At 33.6% G+C, this 24191-nt stretch overlaps 1 protein-coding gene across 1 annotated transcript in view; it reads left to right on the top strand.

The window, feature by feature from the left end:
• Positions 1–24191, top strand: part of side-VII (sidestep VII transmembrane protein) — a 446220-nt gene that overhangs the window by 242791 nt on the left and 179238 nt on the right. The window contains exon 5 of the mRNA XM_076412671.1: positions 17135–17368. Within this exon, the coding sequence (XP_076268786.1) occupies positions 17135–17368 (234 nt within the window). The remainder of the gene's footprint in view (positions 1–17134; positions 17369–24191) is intronic.

Genomic DNA, 24191 nt, shown 5'->3' with positions numbered 1-24191 from the left:
TGTATGTAGTGTTATCCCCCGAAGGCCTAATCCACTTAATTAACAATTGTATATCTGAGTACTGTATTTTATTTTCATTAGAGAGCATATTTATGTTTTACGCTTAGTTCTTGTTTCTTTCGATGCAATGTTTCCTTGTAAAGTCACTACTATATAACTACATTTCTCTTTAGTTTGTCCTGTTACTATCTCTATACATCTTTCTTGATAAAACTACATTTAATCACTGCATCCTCCTTAATGCATTTGCCATATCTACAAAACAGTTATGTTCATCAAGTTTTCAGACTCTATAATACAACTCTCTACAATTGAAGTATATTAATTGTATACTGATCTTTAGTTGTTTCCTCTTTCATCACCCTGTCTTGGTAATTGTCAGCATTGAATCATAAACCAACATTCATAAAGTTTTATTCAATCACAGTCACATTCAGAAATACTAGTCAAGTTAATAACCAAGCTGTTTTTTCCATTGCATTAAACACTTGCTCAAGTTTCTACAATTTGTCAATTTCTTCTTCAATCTGTCTGATCGAGCTCATACAAATCGAAAGTGTTATTTTCGAAAATGCCTCTTTCCATAAATCCAGACAGTTCCGGTTTGAAAATCCTCCTCGACCTGAATATCTATTGTAATAATTCTTTGCAATACCCCATATCAACTCAATTGGATTCAAAATGCAGTGATGATAGTGATAGTATGGTAGATATGGTGGATTGTACAAAACTGATGGTTCCTACAGGTTCTCTAAGAGCTAAATTTCAAACTGCAAAGACAAGTTATGGTACATTTCTTCAGGGTAGCCACCCTTGGATTTAGAGAAACGCTACCTCTGCAACAGAAATAAAACCGTTCCTGTTTTCAACATGAAGAACCATATGTCTGCAATGAATAAATGTTATGACTAAAAAACCTAATCGATAATTATTCCAACATTTACCTTTTTCCATGAACCTTTGTGGTCTTTATGCCATATTTATTATCATCTTGCCATGAGCAACCCAATGTACCATTCTGGAATATTCATAGCTCTTTTAAATATATAAATTGATATAATTCTTCCTTGATTGAATTGTATTCTTTTAAAAGCAATCTCTGGAAGTTCCAATAAACCCCTTCGTGGTTTATCTTTACACCACTTAAATCCTAGATTAGCTGTATATTAAATAGCTGTATATCTTTTGGATCTTTGTGGATACTTTCCAGACTAACAATTTTCTCTGAAATAGTTGTATTAAATTATGTTTCGAAAAGTTGGAGGGTCGCTATAATCAGTGTATCACCCTTGTAAGGAATTGTGCGAATAAAAAAAAAACTAATTCTGCCAAAATAATGTGTTTTACTAGGGTAGGCCGGGGAATTTTTAATTGACCTGTTAGAATAATTAAAAATTCGCAAAGAGTTTAGAAGTTGGACAACAATGTGACTTATTGTTTTGAGACTGATTATTACTAGTGATTTTTTTAAATCAATAATTGTATCGCTCTCGCTATTCATTACTCCTGGCTAAAAACGATGAGTTTAACATAAGGATATACTGTATCGTTCCAACCCAATTCTATGGCAAGCACCAAAATTACAAACACATTTTTATATTTGAAAATATTAACAACATTCTGATTTGATTCATATATCTTTATCTTCAACAATATCCCCGTGGGCAGTGATTTCCGTTATACAATATAACTATACTGACATGTAGAAGATCGCTTCAGTGAGTGATCTGCTGTATAAAGTTACAATCTAAATCTTATTTTACAGACTAATCTAATTTATTTGAAAGTCTATCCTAACTTATTCTATCTAAGGACTTATTCTAGAGATTATTATGTCTCGCTTAATGTGTCCATTAATCAGTTCGAATGAAGCCTAAGCACTTCATTGTCATCGCGTACACTTAACAATTTGGCGAGTGTATTAAGATGTACTAAATTCAACTTCAGAGTACTTTACACTAACACTTTGAGTCATACTCGTGGGTTCTAACGGGATATTGCGCTGAATTACTATATTAGAGACATAGTACTTGAAAAATCCTCTGAAGGATACTTATGTTAGATTTCCTAGTAGTTCCAGTTCAATACCTTAACTACAAATGTGCCTAAGTACTGACTTATGAACCTTGTTATCTAAGGATAATTTCGATTTACGCCCAATCAGCCAATACATATGGTTTAATTTAAGCCCAAGCTGTTTTCCATGTTAAGAGTCGATCAAAATGCGTTCCCAGATATTTAACGTCGTCTGCTTGTGAGAGTTTATAATTATTAATTTTTACTGTGGGACAAATTCTTCTATATAGAGTGAATGTCACTTGGGTAGAAGTCTCATTTGCTTTGATACGCCATGTGTTCAACTACAATTCGACTTTGCTTAGATGAAATGTGGCTGATATTGGATCTTCGTGTGGTGATAAGACTCCTTTGTCGTCAGCATATGTTGCAATAGTAATGATTTTTGAGATCGGTAGGTTAGCTGTGTACAATTGTTATCTGTATTATACTCAGCAAACGTACCGATCTCAGAATGCCTTACTGATTCGTATATGACTTACATTATGGTAAGGGGTTAATTATAATGTCTGTGAATTAAATTCATACATTTTCACAACATCGTTGAAGCTAACACTAAATATCACGTTTCTCATATTCGCCCGAGTGCTTTTTAAACATTTTTTCCACATATACGGACGTGTTAGCGCGATGGCAGTCGGCGGAAATCCCAGCAGCGTCGTTTATTAGCCGAATTTACCAGCTTCGAAGGTGCGAAAGTGGGAATGCTACATAGATGACAAGTTGGTTCAATTTAATCCCGGTCCGGTGGCGTCGACTGGCCCGTTATTTTGGCCGAAACGTTCTAATACCCGGCTCTGAAAATCTATTTCGTCCGAAATGGCGACCGAATGTTTATCACCTCGCGTGTTGTGTCGGATTTTCCGTTTTGACGACACGGACGATGAAAAAAAGTTCTCGGGCCCGAAGAGTGTCTGTCATACGCGACGAAATTGGATTTGCCTCGTTTTCGGTTCATTTGTGACTGTTGTTGTTCTATTTTATTAACGACGTATGCGTTCGTTCGCGTGAATTTTGTCGCCACTTAGCTTTGTCTAGTACATGACTAGGAATTGTTTTTATTTTTCAGCTTACAGGATATACTACGTAATTAAACAAATATTAGGCCTACTAAAGTGTGTTAAAGGATTTTTTTAATGTCAAGCCTTATTATGAAAAATCGGTACAATGTATTTTATTTTCTGTATATTAATCGGCTTAACCTAAAATTTTCCTTCCCTTTTTGAGAGAAATGGGCTTATACGGAGGAAGAATTAAGCCGTTTAAGCAGTATTTTATGCATAACCAAATGCCTTTCAATATATCTTGGCTTCAAATCATACGACACCAAATATCTAAACTTCAGCGACTGAAAATGGGTTCTTCTGTTACTCCCAAGAATTTTGCGTACCTTCTTGTGTGAATTAAATGCCATGTTTAATTTAGTCATAACTGAGTAATACCTTCAAATTCTTCTATTCAAATGTTTTTGACCGTCCAGGAGACTCGTTCTCTTGGGTGTTAAAATCACTATTTTTAAAACTTTGAAATCAGTATTTACATGTAGAAATTGATGGTTATCTTAAGCTTCATACGGTATTCGATGATCTTCAACCGCCTTTTTCATGAAGTGAGTCAAGAAGTCAGTGAATTAAGAAGTAGTACTTCCCGCAAATGCGATTTACTCCACAAAAACGACAACTTTTTCAACGCACTGAAAACATTTTTTGTTCTCACTTCGCATCAGTTCTCAGAGTGAAGCCTATCAGTGAAGTTGATTACAAATGTATCCGATGTTGTTTAATACAAACTAGGACCACCTATTCTAAATGTTTTAGAATTAATGCACATTAATATGTTGATGTATTATGTATTTTTTGGCGTAAAGTTGTTGTGGTACTAGCTGACAAATTTTGATGCCACCAATGATGCAATTTTATTACCATACACCTCAGTTCTTTCTTTCAAATTCTTCTTCTTTCTGACTGTTGAATTACTACGTTTCAATACAATCAAAATATTTTTTTTATTGAATTTGAATTAGATTCTTTAACATCTATCAATTATACTAAATTATAATTATATTGCCATATAAACAAAATATTTCAAACTTAAAAATTATATGAAAAAATATTGATTAACACTAGTTTAAAGATGCCAGTAACCTCTATAGTTTGTAAATTTAACGTTTCAGCTTGTGAAAATTTGTCGATATTGTTACTCAGTATTTCGATTCATTATCCATACAAACGATAAAAGTTGCATACTATTCGTGCAATGGAACATTATTGTTGTAACTAATACACAATATATTCGTAGAATTATTCTAAAGATATTGGAATTTGTTATTTCAGCAGGTCACGGAGCTACATAGTTTCAGTTTTCATTTCTTGTTATATTTATGGCAAAAAATTCAATATTCTTGGAGAGACGTTATTTTACACCCCCTATAAACTAGAATAAAATTATTATTTTGTCCTAATTTTGAAATAATTACAAAAATATATCTCGGAAGCTCTCAAGGAAGTTACATATTGACATTTTGAGATGATAAATACATAGAGTTGGCTTTTACAACCTCCACAAGAATGTCAACAAATCTAATAGCATATATTATTTACGTATTAGCCACTTTGTAGAGAGATATCAAAAGATGCCAACAGACTCTTTGTAGGTCCAAACACCCTGTCAGTTTTCTAAACAATTTAAATTTTATAAAGGATTGGCAAATTACTATTGACACCACGTAAAATAGTATATAGTGTTACAAGTTGGCAACACTGCATAGGTGTAAATAATGTTAGGCATACTGTATTGCTCAATTTACGTGCCAAGTCTTGAAAATTATATTTCAATATAACAATGCACCGTGTCACAAGTCATTGAAAAAGATGGCAGAAATCCATGAATTGGGCTTCGAATTGTTTCTTCATCCACCGTATTGACAAACACTGCCATGTTAAAAATGGTTTTGCGCTAATACACACAGTCAAATATATTCAGCTTTAATTTTATGACTATCAAAATATCATCATGCGTCTTCCTTGGCCCTTGCGCAACCACCAGCTCTCAATATATCTGAACCAATATGGAATTATAAAGTAAAGACTGAAGAGTACATTAGCATCTCCAACATCCTTGAAGCAATTGGCGAATGTTTTGGTACCAAAATGGTACAATATTCCCTTAAAAACTATTCAGAGGCTCTACGATGTTGGTGATTCAATACCTTTTTAATAAATACATGTTTTGTATAGGTTAGGAGTTCATTTTTGTTGTCCATCCTCTGTGCTATAACAATCACACTTTAAATAAAAAATATTCATATGTTGTACTTTACCATAACTAGTGCTAATAATTACTCTATTTTAGCTGAAAGTATTGACTTACAAAGTAAAAGAGACATTCAATTCGTTCTCTTGGACAGCGTTATCACTAATAAACATAATTCGTCTTCCGACGAATTCAAAATCAATACTTTCCCTAAAAATAAAACATTCCCATTTTAGCCTGTCCATTTGTTCGACGTGACCAGCGCCTCGAACCGAAAACCGAGCCTAATACATCAGATCTAAAACGCTTAACCTTGACGTAAACTGATAAAACTTTTAAAAGAATAAACAAAAAAGGAGCGGAGAAGAAATACGACAATAAAAATTCGCCGAGACCAAATGGAACACATCGAAAATCAATGAGGGGGAATGTAAAGTGTCCGATACAAAAAAGTTTCGGGGCCCGGGCGCCCCCGGAAAAGTTTCCGATCTCCGATCGTTCCAAATATATCTTTGCCTTGTGAAGATAACAGATTAACATCTTTTGTACCTTTTGTTGTTGGCTAAATGGATGTGTATTGGTTAATGATAACGGTATTGTTTATGGAGCTATAGATGCACGTTCCTTTAAATAATAATAAGTGAATTAGTTCTAAGGGTTGGCAAATATTAATTTTACGATCTATTAAGTTTTTGTGTGTATTTTAATCAGCGATATCTATTGATAAAAATGAGAATCAATAATGCTAAAAAACCTAACCAAACTGCTAAACAAGATAATTTTTACGTTTATCTATATAAAATAACACTTTTCTATTTAATTTTCTTTATTTAGTTTTGAGGTAATTAGCGTATACAGATGCTAAGCTACGAACTCACAATATAGTGTATTCGACATTACTTAATATTGTTTAGTTTAATCCTCGAGTACTCATCAAACACTTTTACGAATATATCGTGAAGCAGTTCCATCCCATTTATTGTTGGTTTTGGTTTCACATTATTTAATTGGTATTTATATTTACTTCCTTTCTGAGTATATTGAAAAATATTACTATGATAGATTTTGCAGTGAAATACCGAAATCAACTAAAAACTGTTATTATTTATGTTATTATGTTACAAAAAAACATAATCAGCTTTATGGATGACTAATACCTATGCAATAGTTTGGTTTGGTTTATAAACAAATATTCAACAATGGACCAGTTATATAGAATAACAAAAGTTACTGATAAAGTGTTAAAGGTTAGACGTGTCTAGGTCCAACACCTTGAACTATTAAAGTCTTCCGTTACAGCCAGAGTGTTTAAAGTAAAACAAAACCATCCTGCAATAAAAGAATCTAAAGCAAGTGTACCACAAGGAGGTGTTTTTGGGGATAATTCCTTACCTACTCTACAGATGTGCTATACCACAAATGCTATTTTTGCTGTGAGAGACAGTAGTGAAAAAGCCACACGAAAACAACAGGTAAGTGGCAATATAAATGATTAGAAACAAACCTGGAAAATAAATATTAACAGAAGTAAATTTCTGAATATGAAATTCACCTCTAATCAGACCGCACAAGCCTCAATAAAAATAAATTATAGTATGATCTCATGTAGCAACAACACCAAGTATCAGACCGAATCTTGATGCAAAAATTCGCTAGAAGGAACATATAAACAAGAAAAAGAATGACCTGATATATATAAATATAGGAAAATATGTTGATTATTTGGATGCAAATATTATTAAAACCTACATAATATTGTACATAAGGAATTCTATTTTGGGGATGTTTCGCAAAAAGTAAAATAAATGTTCAACAATACAAATTTTCCAGGGCTCCTGAATTCCTGAATTATTACAGGGCTGATTATTCATAGATACCGATTCCACTCACAGATACTACAGGCCAGGAGACATGAGGGGAGAACCAACAACTATTTTTAACCCCACAGGAAGATTCATGAGAATAAAAACAGTTTTATCTTGTGTATTGCAGTGTAGTGAGGTGCATTTAATCAAAACTGTTAATACTTAGACATTATTAGAGGCTCAGAAAATGGCAATGTCCTCCTATATTAATATGTTTATGGCACTATAGATGTTCGTTCCTTTAAATAATAATAAGTGAATTAGTTCTAAGGATTGGCAAATATTAATTTTACGATATATTAAGTTTTTGTGTGTATTTTAATCAGCGATATCTATTGATAAAAATGAGAATCAATAATGCTAAAAACCTAACCAAACTGCTAAACAAGATAATTTTTACGTTTATCTATATAAAATAACAGTTTTCTATTTAATTTTCTTTATTTAGTTTTGAGGTAATTAGCGTATACAGATGCTAAGCTACGAGCTCACAATATAGTGTATTCGACATTATCTTCACATACTCATCAAGCACTTTTACGAACATATCGTTAAGCAGTTCCATCCCATTTATTGTTGGTTTTGGTTTCACATTATTTAATTGGTATTTATATTTACTTCCTTTCTGAGTATATTGAAAAATGTTACTATGATAGATTTTGCAGGGAACTACCAAAATCAACTAAAAACTGTTATTATTTATGTTATTATGTTACAAAAAAAATAATCAGCTTTATGGATTACTAATACCTATGCACTAGTTAGGTTTGGTTTATAAACAAATATTCAACAATGGACCAGTTACATAGAATAACAAAAGTTACTGATAAAGTCTATGAAGATATGTTCATGTTAAAGGTTAAACGTGTCTAGGTCCAACACCTTGAACTATAAAAGTCTTACGTTACAGCCAGAATGTTTAGAGTAAAACACAACCATTCTACAATAAAAGAATCTAAAGCAAGTGTACCACAAGGAGGTGTTTTTGGGGATAATTCCTTACCTACTCTACAGATGTGCTATACCACAAATGCTATTCTTGCTGCGAGAGACAGTAGCGAAAAAGCCACATGAAAACAACAGGTAAGTGGCAATATAAATGATTGGAAACAAACCTGGAAAATAAATATTAACAGAAGTACATTTATGAATATGAAATTCACCTCTAATCAGACCGCACAAGCCTCAATAAAAATAAATTATATTATGATCTCATGTAGCAACAACACCAAGTATCAGAACGAATCTTAATGCAAAACTTCACTGGAAGTTCGTTTAAAAGTGCATCTGTCATATTTTTTTCGATCAGTAAGTTTGGGTATAACCAAACTATTTTATTACACACAATATGGTGGAATATTACTATTACATATAGTTCGTCTTTAATTTGTCTTATATGACTTTAGTTAATCTATTGGAGACCCAGAGAAGGCAGATGATCCTTCTTGTTATCGACATTAGTTGTGCAGCAAGCTCATGGTGAAATTTTTCTATCTCTTGCTGCCAAGTATGTCATATTACAAACTTGACATATTAATTTACTTTCACTGCAACATCTAAGTCATTTAATTAATTTATCTTATTTATAACAACTCAAACTAAACCTACCTTTGTCTCTCCATATTTGTAATCCTGTTACAACGCTGAAATGTTCAACTAAGAGGCCTTCTTTTTAAGTAAAAAGGAACATAACAATACAACTTTAAAATGCCATATCAAACCAAAGTTTATTCAAAGCAATACGGTAAATCAACATTTCTTTTGAGAAACGCTTGGCTTGCATTACCATGCAGTGTCGACAAATCTAAGGGCAAGACTATATATTGTACTAAATACTAAAAAAACTTATTTTTCTAAAATACAATACATCCATAAAGCAAATAGCCTAGTTGTAAGTTCGGCAATTGCAGTTCAGCAGATTGCGCCGACGAATATACGAATAGTTCCGATAATAGCCGAATCTCCAGACCACGATGATTTTTAATATATATATATATATATATCATGATGAAATGTTTGCATATGCCTAACATATATTTTTTTTTCTTTCCCAGCTATATATTCCGATAAAAAGGACACAATAATTTGTTGTACATAAAAATAATGTAATATATAACTATATGATCATACTTTTCTTAATCGTTAAATCGTATCTACCTTTCCTCTTTAGTAGTTGCAATTATACTGAAACAACAATAAATAATACAAGGTCTTAAACTACACTGCTTAAAATTAAACAGAACGATTTAATAGTATCAACTCAATAACTTTTTGTCTTAAATGCAATGCAATCAGAAGTGAAGTTGGCAGCGGGTCCGGCAGATCTAACGAAGTTAGCGCATAAGGTATTTGTTTATATATTATATGTCACCGATCTGACGGCTATTCCTGGTTGTTTGATCTGAGAGTATTTATTTTTATTGCAACTTACTTCTTTGTAGGGAGTATTACACACAAATTTTGGGTAAAATATTCTTCCTCCGTATAAGCTTTAACCGTGATAAATTTCAAGACTTGGTACTTTTGTTTTCCTTAAAAAAGGATGCTAAATTGTAGTTTAGTGGACAAATGACTAGTAACAATGTAATAAAAAAACTATTGGGTTTTGATCACTGGACGAGATCAAGTGAAGATAATTCATTAAACATAGAATATAATATTTACCGAAAAAAAAGCTCGGTAATTCCACAACGGCATCTAATTTAGAACAGACCAAATGCAAATTGTGAGCATTAAAAGTATATTCGTGACCATTTTCCAAAATGGCCGCCGACATCGTCGTCGACTTATAAATTAAAATGCCAATCACGGCCGGCTCGCCCTTAGACGGAATTTATTAAAAGTCAAAGTTATTAACCGATACTAACAAGGATGAACTTTGAAATTTATACTATAATTGCGACCAATCAGAAGCATACTAAACAGTTCGCCTAAAGCCCGGATAAACCTCGCTCCTGTCGGATCATAAACATGAGCGTCGTTTTTTCCTCGCCGCTTCAAGCTTTTATGTCGGTCAATTTTGGCTGCGCGTGTAATTGAAAACAATAAAGTTGACGTGCGTTTCGTAAAACAAAATTAATTATTCTATAGTCGGTGACAATTCTGTTTATGGTGTTGTTTGTTTACTGCCGCTATTATATCATATTGTTGCAAAATACATAAATGATGTGATGTAACGTAATATTCAAAGCTCCATGATGCTGGGAACAGTTACATAAAATATATAGAGTATCTGGCATACTATTTCAAGAGCTTGAGATATTTTCATGTAATTAAATTTATTAGATATTAAAATTAAACATTTCATCATAACTGCCACAAATTTAATAGCTGCAGCAATACCGGAATAACCACCAGTAATACAAAATCTTAAACAACATTGTTTAAAATTAAATAAAATAATTTAATAATATCTTAAATTAATCACTTTCCGTGGTGGTATCGTTTCAAATGCAAAACGCAAGAAAATGTGTGTTTATATATTGTGTGTCACCGATTTGACGGCTATTCGTGGTTGCTTGATTCGGGTGTATTTCATATTGTCATTATATCATATTGTAGCAAAACACATAAACGATGTGCGATAATATAATATTCACAGCCCCCGTGATATGTATAGTGTTTGATGTGACGATTTTGAATTTAAACAGTGTGTGATGTTTCGGTATAGAATGAATTTATGGGATTTTGAAAGTTGAAGGGTACCTCCAAAAGCCATTTTTCATATTGAAGCAATTTGTAATAAAATAATACAGTGTCTTGCGTAGAAAATTAACTGCTGTTCTGTTTTTAAATCACATTCAAAGTTTTACTCCATTTTATTTCCCTGTGCTGAACCGAAAGCATATGATATCAAAATTTTGATAAAGTTACAGGAGGCAAAAGAATATGAACACCAAGCAATTTAATAATTTGTATTGCATGTTGGCAACACTGCTTCCACGTAAATAATGCGATGCGATGCAAAGTTTACATGTGAAGACTTGTATAATCCGTTAAAAATAGCAGTAACAAAGTCACGACATCATATTTATGGATTTATATAATTACAATACTGTCGCATCAACTTTGACCTGTAGTCTAGATTGACTTTACATAAAACAAAATTGTATATTAAAAAAAATGTTACCGTAAAATTAACCATTTACCTCTATATTACCATATATAATCACTGCTGTCTATTTCATGAATTTGTCATATTGACTGTAGAAGAATAATCCTTTTATACATTCCAACAAAATTCTGTTGTATATTCTGAACAATTATACACATTATCTTATACTAGTTATAGACCTATCTGTAAAGTTTTAAGAATGTGTCACTTTATCTTGATAATTTCCAACACTGAGCTATAATTCACACCTGGAAGGGCAAGAAACTTTCAACCAATGACAGTCATGATCTGATATAATCTGATTTAGCTTTAAATGAAAATTAATTTTTCGTATTTTCGGCTATATATATATATATATATATATATATATATATATATATATATTATTGGTTGAAATTGAAAATCCAACCAAAATCCAAAATATTTGACAAAAGCGTTAGATGTATCCCAAGAAACAATTAGCGGCCAATTGGGGCATTTTTTATTAATTATAAGTTACAATAGATATGCTTGGTACAATATTAATTTGCAATTAAAATATTACTACTGTTCTGTTGTTGTACTTGCATTGATACACAAGCAAAACCAGTATGGTACCAGTAGTATAAACCAGTAATCTAAAGTTAACAATATAACAATTATACACTAAATAACTTCATGTGGTTTAATTCGCTTCAATCTTCTGATTTCTTGCGTGTTGTCCAGTAGCTGTATCGCTTCCACTTGGTTACATAACGATGAGCATTGGTAATTAATCGCAGAACTTTAATATTTGGATGCGTTGGATGACTAGTTGGTTTGATGTCTTAGTGCAACCCCATATTTGCACTCCATAGGTCAAATTGGCTTTATGATTGATTGATAAACCAATCTCTTTGATTTTATGTCAGGTTGAGAGTATATCCCGACTAATCAGTATAGTTGTTTAACTTTGAGTCTTTTGTGCTCTGCTTTTTGTCTAACATGATAATTCTATTTTAACTTACCATCGCAGACCTTGCCATTTGTAGATTTTGTTGGCCGCTACTTGTACTCTTACTGCAGCCTTAGACAGTGATATACCTTTTGCCATAATACATGTATCGTCGGCAAATATTTCAAGTACTGTTTGTTTTGTAGTTAGAAAATCAGCAGTATGGAGCAAATATAAGAGTGGTCCCAAGACGCCATCCTGTGGAATACCAGCCGAAATAGGCGAAGTGACAGGCGAATGAAAAATAGAAAATTCTTCTACAAAATTACAGCACGAGGAAGCGCTGAAATCACTTGGACGGGATGTATTATCGCACCAGTCGTACTCTCCAGACACTGTTCCGTCAAACTATCAATTTTTCGCATCAATATGACATACGCTTGCAGAACAGCAGTTTTCCAATTTCGACGAAGTTAGAAAATGGCTTGATGAATAATTTTGCTCAAGGGTTAAAGAGTTTTTTTAAATGACATCCATAAATAGCCCAAAATTATATTAAGAAATATATATATATATATATATATATATATATATATATATATATATATATATATGTATGTATATATATTTTTTTCTTAAATAGTTAAAAAGTTTCAGGACAATAGAAGCGCTGTAAAAGTTTGTCAAACTAGATACGTTTAAAACGTTCCCATAAAACCTATTCCAACTTTAGTCGGTCGACCGTGAAGGATCAGGTTGGCCGGGGTATCTCTTTTATCTGTTTTTCTTCGTAGAATAAATAGTTTTATGTTTCTCGTCAAGAACGAGCATACACTGCCGGCTACACCTATCCGGGCCGGGCCGCCTCGCGAAACTTTTTCAATATGTTCTCGGCCGTTTAGATAGGTAAGTATTCCAATTTATTTTCTGTTGGTTCGGATGAACGGACTGTCAGTGCCGAAAGCGATTTGGCGTGATGTATTGCCCGACAAGTTGGATGTAACGACCGAACTTGCCTGAAAAATATCATTGTTGAGTTTTATTTATGCCGCCGCGGAGACGATGGAAATTTTAATGGAAATTTCCGAGGCCAGATTAGCGGGCGAGTTCTGGGGAGAATGTCGTGGTGAATTTCGCGCGAACTTTGGCGGTTTTAAGCCGCGCGAAAGCGAGTCTTACAATGCGAAGACCTTCGGCAGAGTTCGCTTTTATCACGTCGATCGTTGGCCTTTTGTCCCGGTTTTTAATCTGTCATATTTTTCAATCAGGTTACTTCTCGCATAATAGCAGGAACAATAACAACGGGATATGAAAAGATATTATAAAATTTATTGATATATTTATATTTATAGATTATTTACTATTTTAAAGAAAAACTGACAAACTTAAAATGACTTTATTCACAAAACTTTCAATATGGATACAATGATTACTTCGCACCAACCAAATGGCACCAATTGTGCGTGAAGTTTGTACGTGTTTTAATTACATGGACACTGTAAAATTAATACAAAAGTTCCCGGTCTGACACATATATGGTGCTATTAGAATTAAATCCATATGTTTTTTAGTTAGCCCTAACCTTCTAAAGATGCGTGTATAAATTTGGCAGCTGTCGGATCATTAGATTGTGAATTATAGCATTTCGACTGAAGCAAGTATTGTTATTGTGAAAAAAATGGATAAAAAGGAATTTCACGTGTTGATAACATATTGCGTTTTGAAGGGAAAAAATACAGTTGAAGCAAGAAGTTGGCTTGATGCCGAGTTACCGGACACTGCCCCAAGAAAACTAACCATCAAGGATTGGTATGGTAAGTTTAGACGTGGTGAAATTAGCATCGAAGATAGTGAACGCAGCGGACGTCCAAAAGTGGTTGTTACTGAAGAAAACTTTAAAAATTCCAAAAATGGCCGTAAATTGAAATTGAATGAAATAGCAGATTCTCTAAAGATGTCAACTGGACGTGTACATCATATCATTCACAAATATTTGACATCGTGACATCACTTCACTCCGAAGTCCAATCGACAGTCATCCGAATGGACTTCCCACCATGAACCAGCTCCAAAGAGTGAGAAAACGCAACAGTCGGATAGCAAGGTTATGGCGTCTGTATTTTGGGATGCGCAAGGAATAATTTTCATTAACTACTCTGAGAAAGAAAGGAAAATCAACAGCGACTATTACATATCGTTGGCGACATATCGAGGGCAATATAATCAGTGTATCACCCTTGAAGGGAATTATGTTGAATAAAAAAAATAATTTTGCCAAAAAGAATGTGTTTAGCTATGGTAGGCCGGGGCCGTTTTAATTGACCTGTTATGTAAAGGATATGCATGAAGATTATATGAAGACTGTGGTTAGTTAGATAGATAATCCTAACTTGGATTCATCGTACGGAAAAAGAGAACTGGCTAAACTGTTCTTGTCATCATCTGATTAGCAGTTATTTCTAGGGAAGGAAAGGCCTATAAAATGACGATTCTCTCGTTTTGATAAAAAATATATATCCAAAATATTCCCTAAAATGCACCTTTACCATTGGTTTACAAAGTCAATACACTTCTCGTTATATATTGGATATGTATACCATCGGATGTCTTTCAAGGGGATGAAATAAACGTATTCCGTCTGACACTTTCCTTATCTTTCCTTATGTGTTATACGATTCTTCCACGTAATTTTTCACACTCTTAAGAATGAAAATCTTAGAAGTTAGCTTATCTGAATATTCCGAACTACTGTGTATGTGTTTCGAGCATTTTTTGTGGTCGTAAACCAATTCGGTCATTCCGATAAACTTTACATGTACAAACACCTGCCACAGATATATTAGATGCCTAATATAATTTCTACAATTTTATTAATTTATTTCTTATTAGTCTAATTAGATTCTAGAGCAGCAAACTTAATTAAAGATATTCTTGGAATTATAAAAAATAGACGTTTGTCTAATATTTAAAACCCATATGAGATCCTTGATTCTTTCATTAAACATAAAGGACATATAGTTTACATGATGTATAGTCATCATACAACATCACAGTACATTTAATGCATATATTATCGAAATACGTGAACTACAGTTATTTAAACAGCCACAATAATCAGTAGGTTAGAGTTGTTTTATTATGTTTACATGAAACTCTTTTCCACACCACCCATGAGGTATAGTTCTAGGTACGTTATTTTATGTAGTGGTATCCACTAAAGACCTAGTATACCTAATTAGTAACTGTTTATTAATTTAACGTATTTAACTTTTATTAAAGAAAAAAATATCTTTTTACGTTCACTGTTACGAGAGAAGTTCCTATATATTCCTTTTTAAGTCATTTTATATTCCATAATTTATTTTTTCTCTTCTGTTAGTGCCTGTGTATATTTTCATTCATAAAATTAAGTTTAATCACTACATTATTCCTAAATCATTTACAATATATGCAAAACAGTTCCCATCTTCAGTTGTTTCTACTCTTACCATTCTGTGATGATAATTATCAGCATTGGGTCATAAGCCCACAACAAAAAAGTTTCGGTCAGTCTCTTTTACTATCAAAGTCACTGTTCAAGTCAACGACTACATTATTAATTTCTATTCTCTCAAACACTAGCCACCATCTATCAATGCTTTTTTCTGTGTGTTTATCCAAAAAGGGTGTTCTTGTAGACAATGCATGTTTTTAAAATGTATCTTCGTTCAGGATTGTTCCTGTAAAAAGTTAATTGCATAAAACACAAACATTTAATTTATATTTAGTGAGTGACAATAAACCAACTCAGATCTAGGAATGCCAATTCCACCATAAAAAATTATATATATATAATTAAATATTGAAAAAAAAACATTATAACTAACAAAACCTATGTTGTTCTAACCTTCACTTTTTTCCACCAATTTGTCTTGTCTTTACACTATTTATTAGCGTTTTCCAAGAGTGGCCCAATGTTCGATTTTAAATTATCCATATCTCGTCTAGATAAATAAATTAATATATGATAAATGAGAAATCTTTCTCAGTTTTATTATATGGTTTTGAAAATAGTATTATTTTAAAGCCAATGTCTTAAAGTTCAATGAGACATCTTCGTGCGTTATGTTTACACCACTGCAATCGAATTTTTCGTAACTGTGTATGAAGGGACGACTTACATGCCTCAAAAAGTTTTCTATGAGTACTTCCCGCACAAAACAGTTTTCCCTGATATAATTGTGTTAAATAATATTTTTGTGGTTAAAACTACTCACTGTTTTCAAAAATTAAATCTCGAACATAGCACATCAAGATAATTTTGTTTCATTACCTGCATTGTTTCACCCAGATCTTTGTGTTTACCCACTCTCAATGCCTATATTAATATTAATTACTACTGCAGCATGCTAAATATATTTTCATTAAAACTCTATCAACATAATATTTAATATTATAAATGCTTACATCTCCAAAACATTTTATTTCCAAGAAAGCCCCCATTATCTCGTTCCAAATACTGATAAGAGACATAATCAGTTCCTTGTTAACTATTTAGCAACTTTGGAGTTTTTAGTCAGAATTATCACAAAATCTAAGCAATTGGGAAAGTATCAAATCAAACGCCAAAAGAACGTTGTTTGAATTTTGCAGATATATAACAACTATGTCGACCAGTACCAATACAAATCGAAATTTATAAACAGATTTCGTTACATATTCGGAAGACATTTTTTATTACTTGTTAAATTTTATGAAACATTTTTCTTCGATATCGAAAGTGTTGATATCGAAAGCATATTCGTAAACATACGAAAATAACAGTCGCAGAATAAGGAAACCTAACTTGATTATCTTTAATAAGTAGTGCATTTATTTTTATGTTAAATATTATATTTTGATGTCCTTTTGAAATTATTTCTCTTTCATTTACAGGAAAACCCCCACCGAAAGTTGTGTGGTTTATCAACGATCAGCCAGTACAGAACACTAGCAGAATTGGGGTATCAGCTGCGAGTACTCCAACGAGTTCCACATTGAGAACTGTTCGAAGCGAACTGCGGATCACTAATTTGAGCAGAAAAGACGTACATAGTGAACTGACATGTCAAGCAGCAAACAATAACAAAACTGGTCCACTAGCAGCTACATTACATGTCGACATGAACTGTAAGTAACCTAGTATATAACAGATCAATTGAAGAGTCCCCGGTCTACCATAGTAAAACACATTCTATTTGCGAATTTTTTTTTATTCGACCTAATTTGCTTCAAGCGTGATACACTGATTATAGCGGCCTCAATTTCGGCGATCACCTCTTCACTCGATTTCTTCCCAGCGAGTATTCTTTTAATATCAGAGAACAGGAAATAGTCGCTGGGGGCCAGATCTGGAGAATACGGTGGATTATGAAGCAATTCGATGCCCAATTCAGGAATTTTTGCCATCGTTTTCACTGACTTGTTACACGGTGAATTGTCTGGGTGAAGCAGCACTTTCTTTTTGTTCAAATGCGGCCGTTTTTCGGCGATTTTGTTTCTCAAACGGTCCAATAACGCTATGTAATAGTCGCTGTTGATGGTCTTTCATCTCAAAATACAGACGGCATAACCTTGCCTACCAACTGTTGCATTTTCCCACGCTTTGGAGCGGATTCATTGTGTGTAGTCCACTCGGATAACTGTGGATTGGACTTTGGAGTGAAATGATGGAGCCATGTTTCATCCATTGTCACATATCGATGCAAAAGCACGGGTTTATTATGCTTGATCATCTTCAAACACTTCTCCGAATCATCAACTCTTCATTGTTTTTGGTCAAAAGTAAGCTCGCGCGGCACCTACTTTGCACAGAACTTTCTCATACCCAAATATTCGTGAATGATATGATGTACACGTTCAGTTAATACCTTTAGCGTGTCTGCTATTTCACTCAATTTCAATTTACGATCATTAAAAATCATTTTGTGGATTTTTTAAATGTTTTCGTCGGTAACACCCTCTTTTGGGCGTCCACTGCGTCCACCGCCTTCGGTGCTCATTTCACCACGTTTAAACTTACCATACCAATCCTTGATGGTTGATTTTCCTGGGGCAGTAACAGTAAATCAAGCATGAAGCTAAGTTTTTGCTTCAAGTTCAAGCTTGTATTTTTTCCCTTCAAAAAGAAATATTTTATCAACACGCTAAATTCTGTTTTATCAATTTTTTTCACAATAACAAAAGTTGCTTCACTCAAAACGCTATAATTCACAGACAAATAATCCGCCAACTGTCAAATTTATACACGCATCTTCTGAGTGCTAACTAAAAAACCTATGGACTTAAATCTGTAGCGCCATCTATGTGTCAGGTCGGGAACTTTTCAAATGACCTGTTATTAATTATCTTCTCGTATATATGATACTTTTAGTCTATACCTCGTATCAATTTTTGTGTTTATTATTTAATCAATGTTCCACAGTTCTATTTATTTTTGAAGGAATATATTTATATAGATTGAATTCTGTTGATATGTGTTTGTTTCTTAGGTGCTATGTATATCGATTGGTGTGATGTTATTCTGAGGACTTATATAAGATGTTTCTCATTCCTACTCGAAAACGTTACTATACTGTAAAACTTAAAATAGCTTTTATTAAATATGCTTAATAGAGCTTTATTTATTAATTCATTACCACTTTTCATTTATGTTTGAATCAATTTATAGACAGGACGATTGCGGGGTAGATATGTATTTTCCAAATTAAAATTAAATTAGACTAACTTAAACTAAAGTTAGTAGCAATAGTTATATACTTTATATAAGTTCGTATAGTTTGATTAGCTTCAATATTCTCATTGCATACGTGTTTTGTAATAGTTGTACTGCTTCTACGTTTGTATAATTTAGTAAAGTTTATTTATGTTTTACAGCGAAATTTTTTATGACCTCACAGATCTATATAATTGCGAGCTCATCATACTCATATATATAATATTCATTGATTACTTAGCGGTAATAATCGTGGTAACTAATCGAATAACTTTGATTACCATTCTATTTAAGAATTTAGTGCAACCACATAATTGTACCTCATAATTCTAATCATAATAGAAGACAATACCAAGACGGTGACTAATTTGCATAGCTGGAAGTGGAAGTACGGAAGATAGAAAAATCCGCGTAGCCAATAAAGCATATTTCGCAATGTCCCACGTACTACAATCTAAAAATCTACACCGTAATAGCAAGCTGAAAGTCAAAAAGCAATAATAAGACCCATCACAAGCTATGGAAGCGAAACGTGGAAGCTCAATGTCTTCGACAGAAAAGTATTGAGGAAGATAATGGGACTAATTAGGGACAATGTTACCTGGAAAACTAGACCGAATCGGATGGAACTAATAGCTCGAAGCTAACCAACTCATTATTCCCCCGACTCCACCAAACGACCAACAATTATTGACTTCTTCATTATCCAAAATGAGAATCAAACTTCCGACTTACAAGACTTACTCCATGATCTCGATTCAGACCATAGGCCAATCTTCCAGTTCCGTCTCTCCCAAACCCAAGAAAACCGTCGACTGAAAACTGATTCAACTCGAGCTTCAACGTACAGGGCTTATCCCAAGTTTAAATTCTCCAGACGATCTAGAAGAAGCTGTTTCAAAGCTCACTCTAGATGTCCAAACAGCCGCAGATAGAGCTACTAAAACATGCAACTCTGGACCTTTTCAAATTAAACACCCCAAAAGAAAAAATAGAACCAATCTGATATAAGAAATAGTTAGCGAGAAGAGCTACTCTGGATCCTGAGGATAAATGCGTGCCACAGTACGCAATCAGAGAAGAGAGGGAGAAGATTAGAGCCTGAAATGAGATGGAATGGAAATCATTTCATCAAAATTTAGACAACTCCGCCGTCCCTTATGACCTGTGGTGCGTCGCCAACGGTATAATAAAGAAAAATTCGTACGCAATCCCCCCTTTAACCCCTCTAAAGGCTGATTCCTCAACTTACACCGCCTTGGCAAATCCGGAAACAGCGGAGTTTCTCGCTAACTTATTCGAGAATCAAATGAAATAAAATCCACCGCTTAGCTGACCTGAACAGACATGCGCTTGTAGCTGCAGTTCCAAAAAACAAATTCAAATCCAATCCCTCTGACTATAGACCCGTCAGCCTGATTAGTTTACTTTCCAAACTTGCCAGAAAAGCGATATTACGCGCTTTAAATAGTTTCACAGACGTACACCAGATCATTTCGAACAAACAATTCGGTTTCCGTGACAAACACTCAAGCTTTCATCTAGCTGCTTGCGTCGCAGAAATAATCCACCAGGGATTAAGAAAAAGTCTAAAAACTGGAGCCATCTTTTAGATGTTTCCAAACTTTTGGATCAAGTATGGTACAACAGTCTAATATTCAAAGCGAAACAGCTTGGTTTACCGAACGGAAGTCGGGATCGGCGACGCAGTCTCCTCTCGAAAACAAATCTCCGTAGGAGTCCCGCAAGGTACTACATTAGCCTCTGCCCTGTTCAACGTTTATGGTCGATTTTCCTCTCCAAAAACATTCGCATACAGCATTTTATGCATATGACACATCTTTCTTTACAACCTCTTAAAGCTCCGACTCCGATTTCAACTCCAACAGAACCAGGCGATTGCCTGGTACAACATCTAGCGGCTGCAGATAAACCCTAGCAAAACTCAGGCTATTCTGTTCCACCGCAAGAATGAGTTCCGCGCCTGTCGCCTCCAATTCGATACGGTTCCGATCTCCTGGCTCCAGGAGGTATCATACTTCGTTCTACAGTTCGACCACAGATTCCAATGATCAATGGTCCTACGGATTTCTCTGCAGAAAAATTAAACTCCCAATCCCTTTGAAAGAGACTCTATATATGTTAGTCTCTCCAGTTTTCCTCTTCGGAACACAGGTATGTTGTAGGGACGTCTCTGAAAGACAACTTGAACTAATCCAAGTGTTAAAGTCCAAAAAAGCCCGAGCATTACTCAATGTCCCATGGTTTAGGGGGAACGCCAACACTCACCTCGAATCAGGCACCCCACTCATGAAGAGTTTCACGAACATGCTCCCTAGGCACCTTAGAACACGACAACATCTTGGTAAAATACCACTCTAACCATCCACAAACCTCAGTAGATAACCAACTACGACAATCCCAGTCGTAACCCAGGGTCTCTGTCGCCCACAAAACACTCCACTCTCCCGAACTCGAAGTGACATCAGCAAAAGAGCATTTGGTTCTAGCTGGTCATTTTGGCAAGAAAAAAACGAATCAGATAATATACAATATGTTTAAAGAACCCGCACTCTTAGTATTCATCCGACAACAACGGTTACAACGGGCAGAACATGTGATTAGAAAGGAAGGACTGAGGCTATCAGAAGGAAATTTTATATTTTCAAATGAACAGAAAAAGATCAATGGGAAGATAATCTGAAAACACTGGTAAGATTAAACTCACAAATATGCATGCCGGCTTCCAGGCCTCCGAGTTTGGAGGAGAGAGGCAGGAGATAGACAGGCATGGAGGCGGAAGATACTGTTTGGCTCCCAGAGTTAGGCACTTCATGACAGTCTGATTTAAGTAAGCTTGAGGTTTTTCAATATCAAATTTTAAAAAACCTTCTTGAGCGCTGGATACAGATGGATGTTGTTTATTGAAAAGATATTTCTCTGATTATTACGACAATTTTTTTCTTTTGGTACATTTATCTTTATTAAAATATCTCGAATATACCTACCACTAAAACAAATTGAAATCAATTATGAAACATGTTAATAACGAATAAATAAATATAGAGTAAGTAAACGGTTATATTTACCTTTTTCGCTGATAAATCTACTTTATTAAGGCAATAAAACCGTTCAGACTTTAACTGTGCCCAAGAAATTTATCGGTATCTGGTTAGCGAGCAAAACAAGGGACCGCCCGTACGCCTGCGGTTCTCCCCGCTGCTCTAATATGAACTCTAACGGGTCCTATTTCGTTATATAAAGCTCTTTATAGCGAGAGAACATATATTGCAATTGTGCGAACTTAAGAAGTTGGTTTTTGTTATTGGTTTCCGAATGGCGACAGCTGTTTAGTTTTATACGTTCTATCATGGGGTTGCGCCGCAATAGAACGCGAAAGTAGTTTTCTGGTTTATGGGTTTATGATGAGCCAAGTTTCCTGAACTTGGAGAGATATTTCTCTATAAGCTGACTCGATAACAAATAATTTACAATCAATCAGATTGTAAAATACGACAGAATAATAATATGGCAATAATTAAATGAAAATAATAAAAACAGCATCACTTCTATTAAGATTTTATTTTTTCCACTTTAAGAAATCAGAAATCTAATTTCAACAAGCAAGTAATTATATCAATAAGTGGAGCCAAACATAGAATAAGGGTTAACTACAATAAATCAGTACATATTGAATTAATTTACAACTAAACTGTTCCTATACCTATAGATGTATTTTTTATCACTCTTAGTATATATATATATATATATATATATATTAATAATTATAATATATATATTAATAAGCCTATTTGGTCATATGGAATTTAACTATGTGGTACCGCTAGCAAATCTAATATATCCATCATTCAACAGTTCCAAAATAAAGTGTTGCATACCATTATTGATGCTCCGTATTATGTTTCAAATCAAGTGTTGCAACGCGATATTCCTCTAGAACCTATAAAGGGTGTATCAACGTGTTTGTGTGAATTACTTCGAAAGAAAGTCAGTGCATCCCAATGTACTTGCTAATCAGCTAAATATGCGATATGATAGTGAAGTGCGTAGACTACCTTATTTATACAATCGCTTAATGAACTGATTTTCTACATGCCATGTATATATATATATATATATATATATATATATATATATATATATATATATATATATATATAATTAATTATAATAATTATAATAATATATATAATATATAATATATATATATATATAATTTATATATATATATTTCTACATGCCATGTATATATATATATATATATATATATATATATATATATATATATATACATGGCATGTAGAAAATCACTTCATTAAGCGATTGTATAAATAAGGTAGTCTACGCACTTCACTAGCATATCGCATATTATATATATATATATATATATATATATATATATATATATATATATATATATATATATATATATATACATGGCATGTAGAAAATCACTTCATTAAGCGATTGTATAAATAAGGTAGTCTACGCACTTCACTATCATATCGCATATTTAGCTGATTAGCAAGTACATTGGGATGCACTGACTTTCTTTCGAAGTAATTCACACAAACACGTTGATACACCCTTTATAGGTTCTAGAGGAATATCGCGTTGCAACACTTGATTTGAAACATAATACGGAGCATCAATAATGGTATGCAACACTTTATTTTGGAACTGTTGAATGATGGATATATTAGATTTGCTAGCGGTACCACATAGTTAAATTCCATATGACCAAATAGGCTTGAGTATAGACTCATACAGCAATACCTTCTTATCTAACGATAACTTGGGTTTACGCCCCATGGGCCAATATATTTCGTATAATTTAAGTCCAAGTTGTTTTTGTTTAGCGAGTATGTGCTTCTTCCAGGTTAGGCGGGCCTATAGTTATGATAACACTATTGTTCACTACAGTAATAATGCTTAGTATTTTGGAATGAATCTAGATTCAAATCTTTGTGGGAAGGGGCATACCAAAGGAAAAAAGAACTTAAGTTGATACAAAGGAACATCGGCTACATAAGCAAACACGGTTTTGCACCTGAACAATCAAACGCTGTTTATAAAATAAATTGGGAAGCTGGATTCAAACCACCAGTCCGATTTTTAAATTGTACTTATTAAATTACTTCAAATACGATTTTTTGTGTGTATTTCTCATTATTCCTACGTACATCCTATGTACAAATTTCTACGTTTATGACGCAT

This window comes from Rhynchophorus ferrugineus, unplaced genomic scaffold, assembly GCF_030347505.1.
Source record: "Rhynchophorus ferrugineus isolate W39M unplaced genomic scaffold, kcgeb_rfMv2 rfM8, whole genome shotgun sequence".
NCBI lineage: Eukaryota > Metazoa > Arthropoda > Insecta > Coleoptera > Curculionidae > Rhynchophorus > Rhynchophorus ferrugineus.
This window is presented reverse-complemented; position numbering and strand designations above follow the sequence as displayed.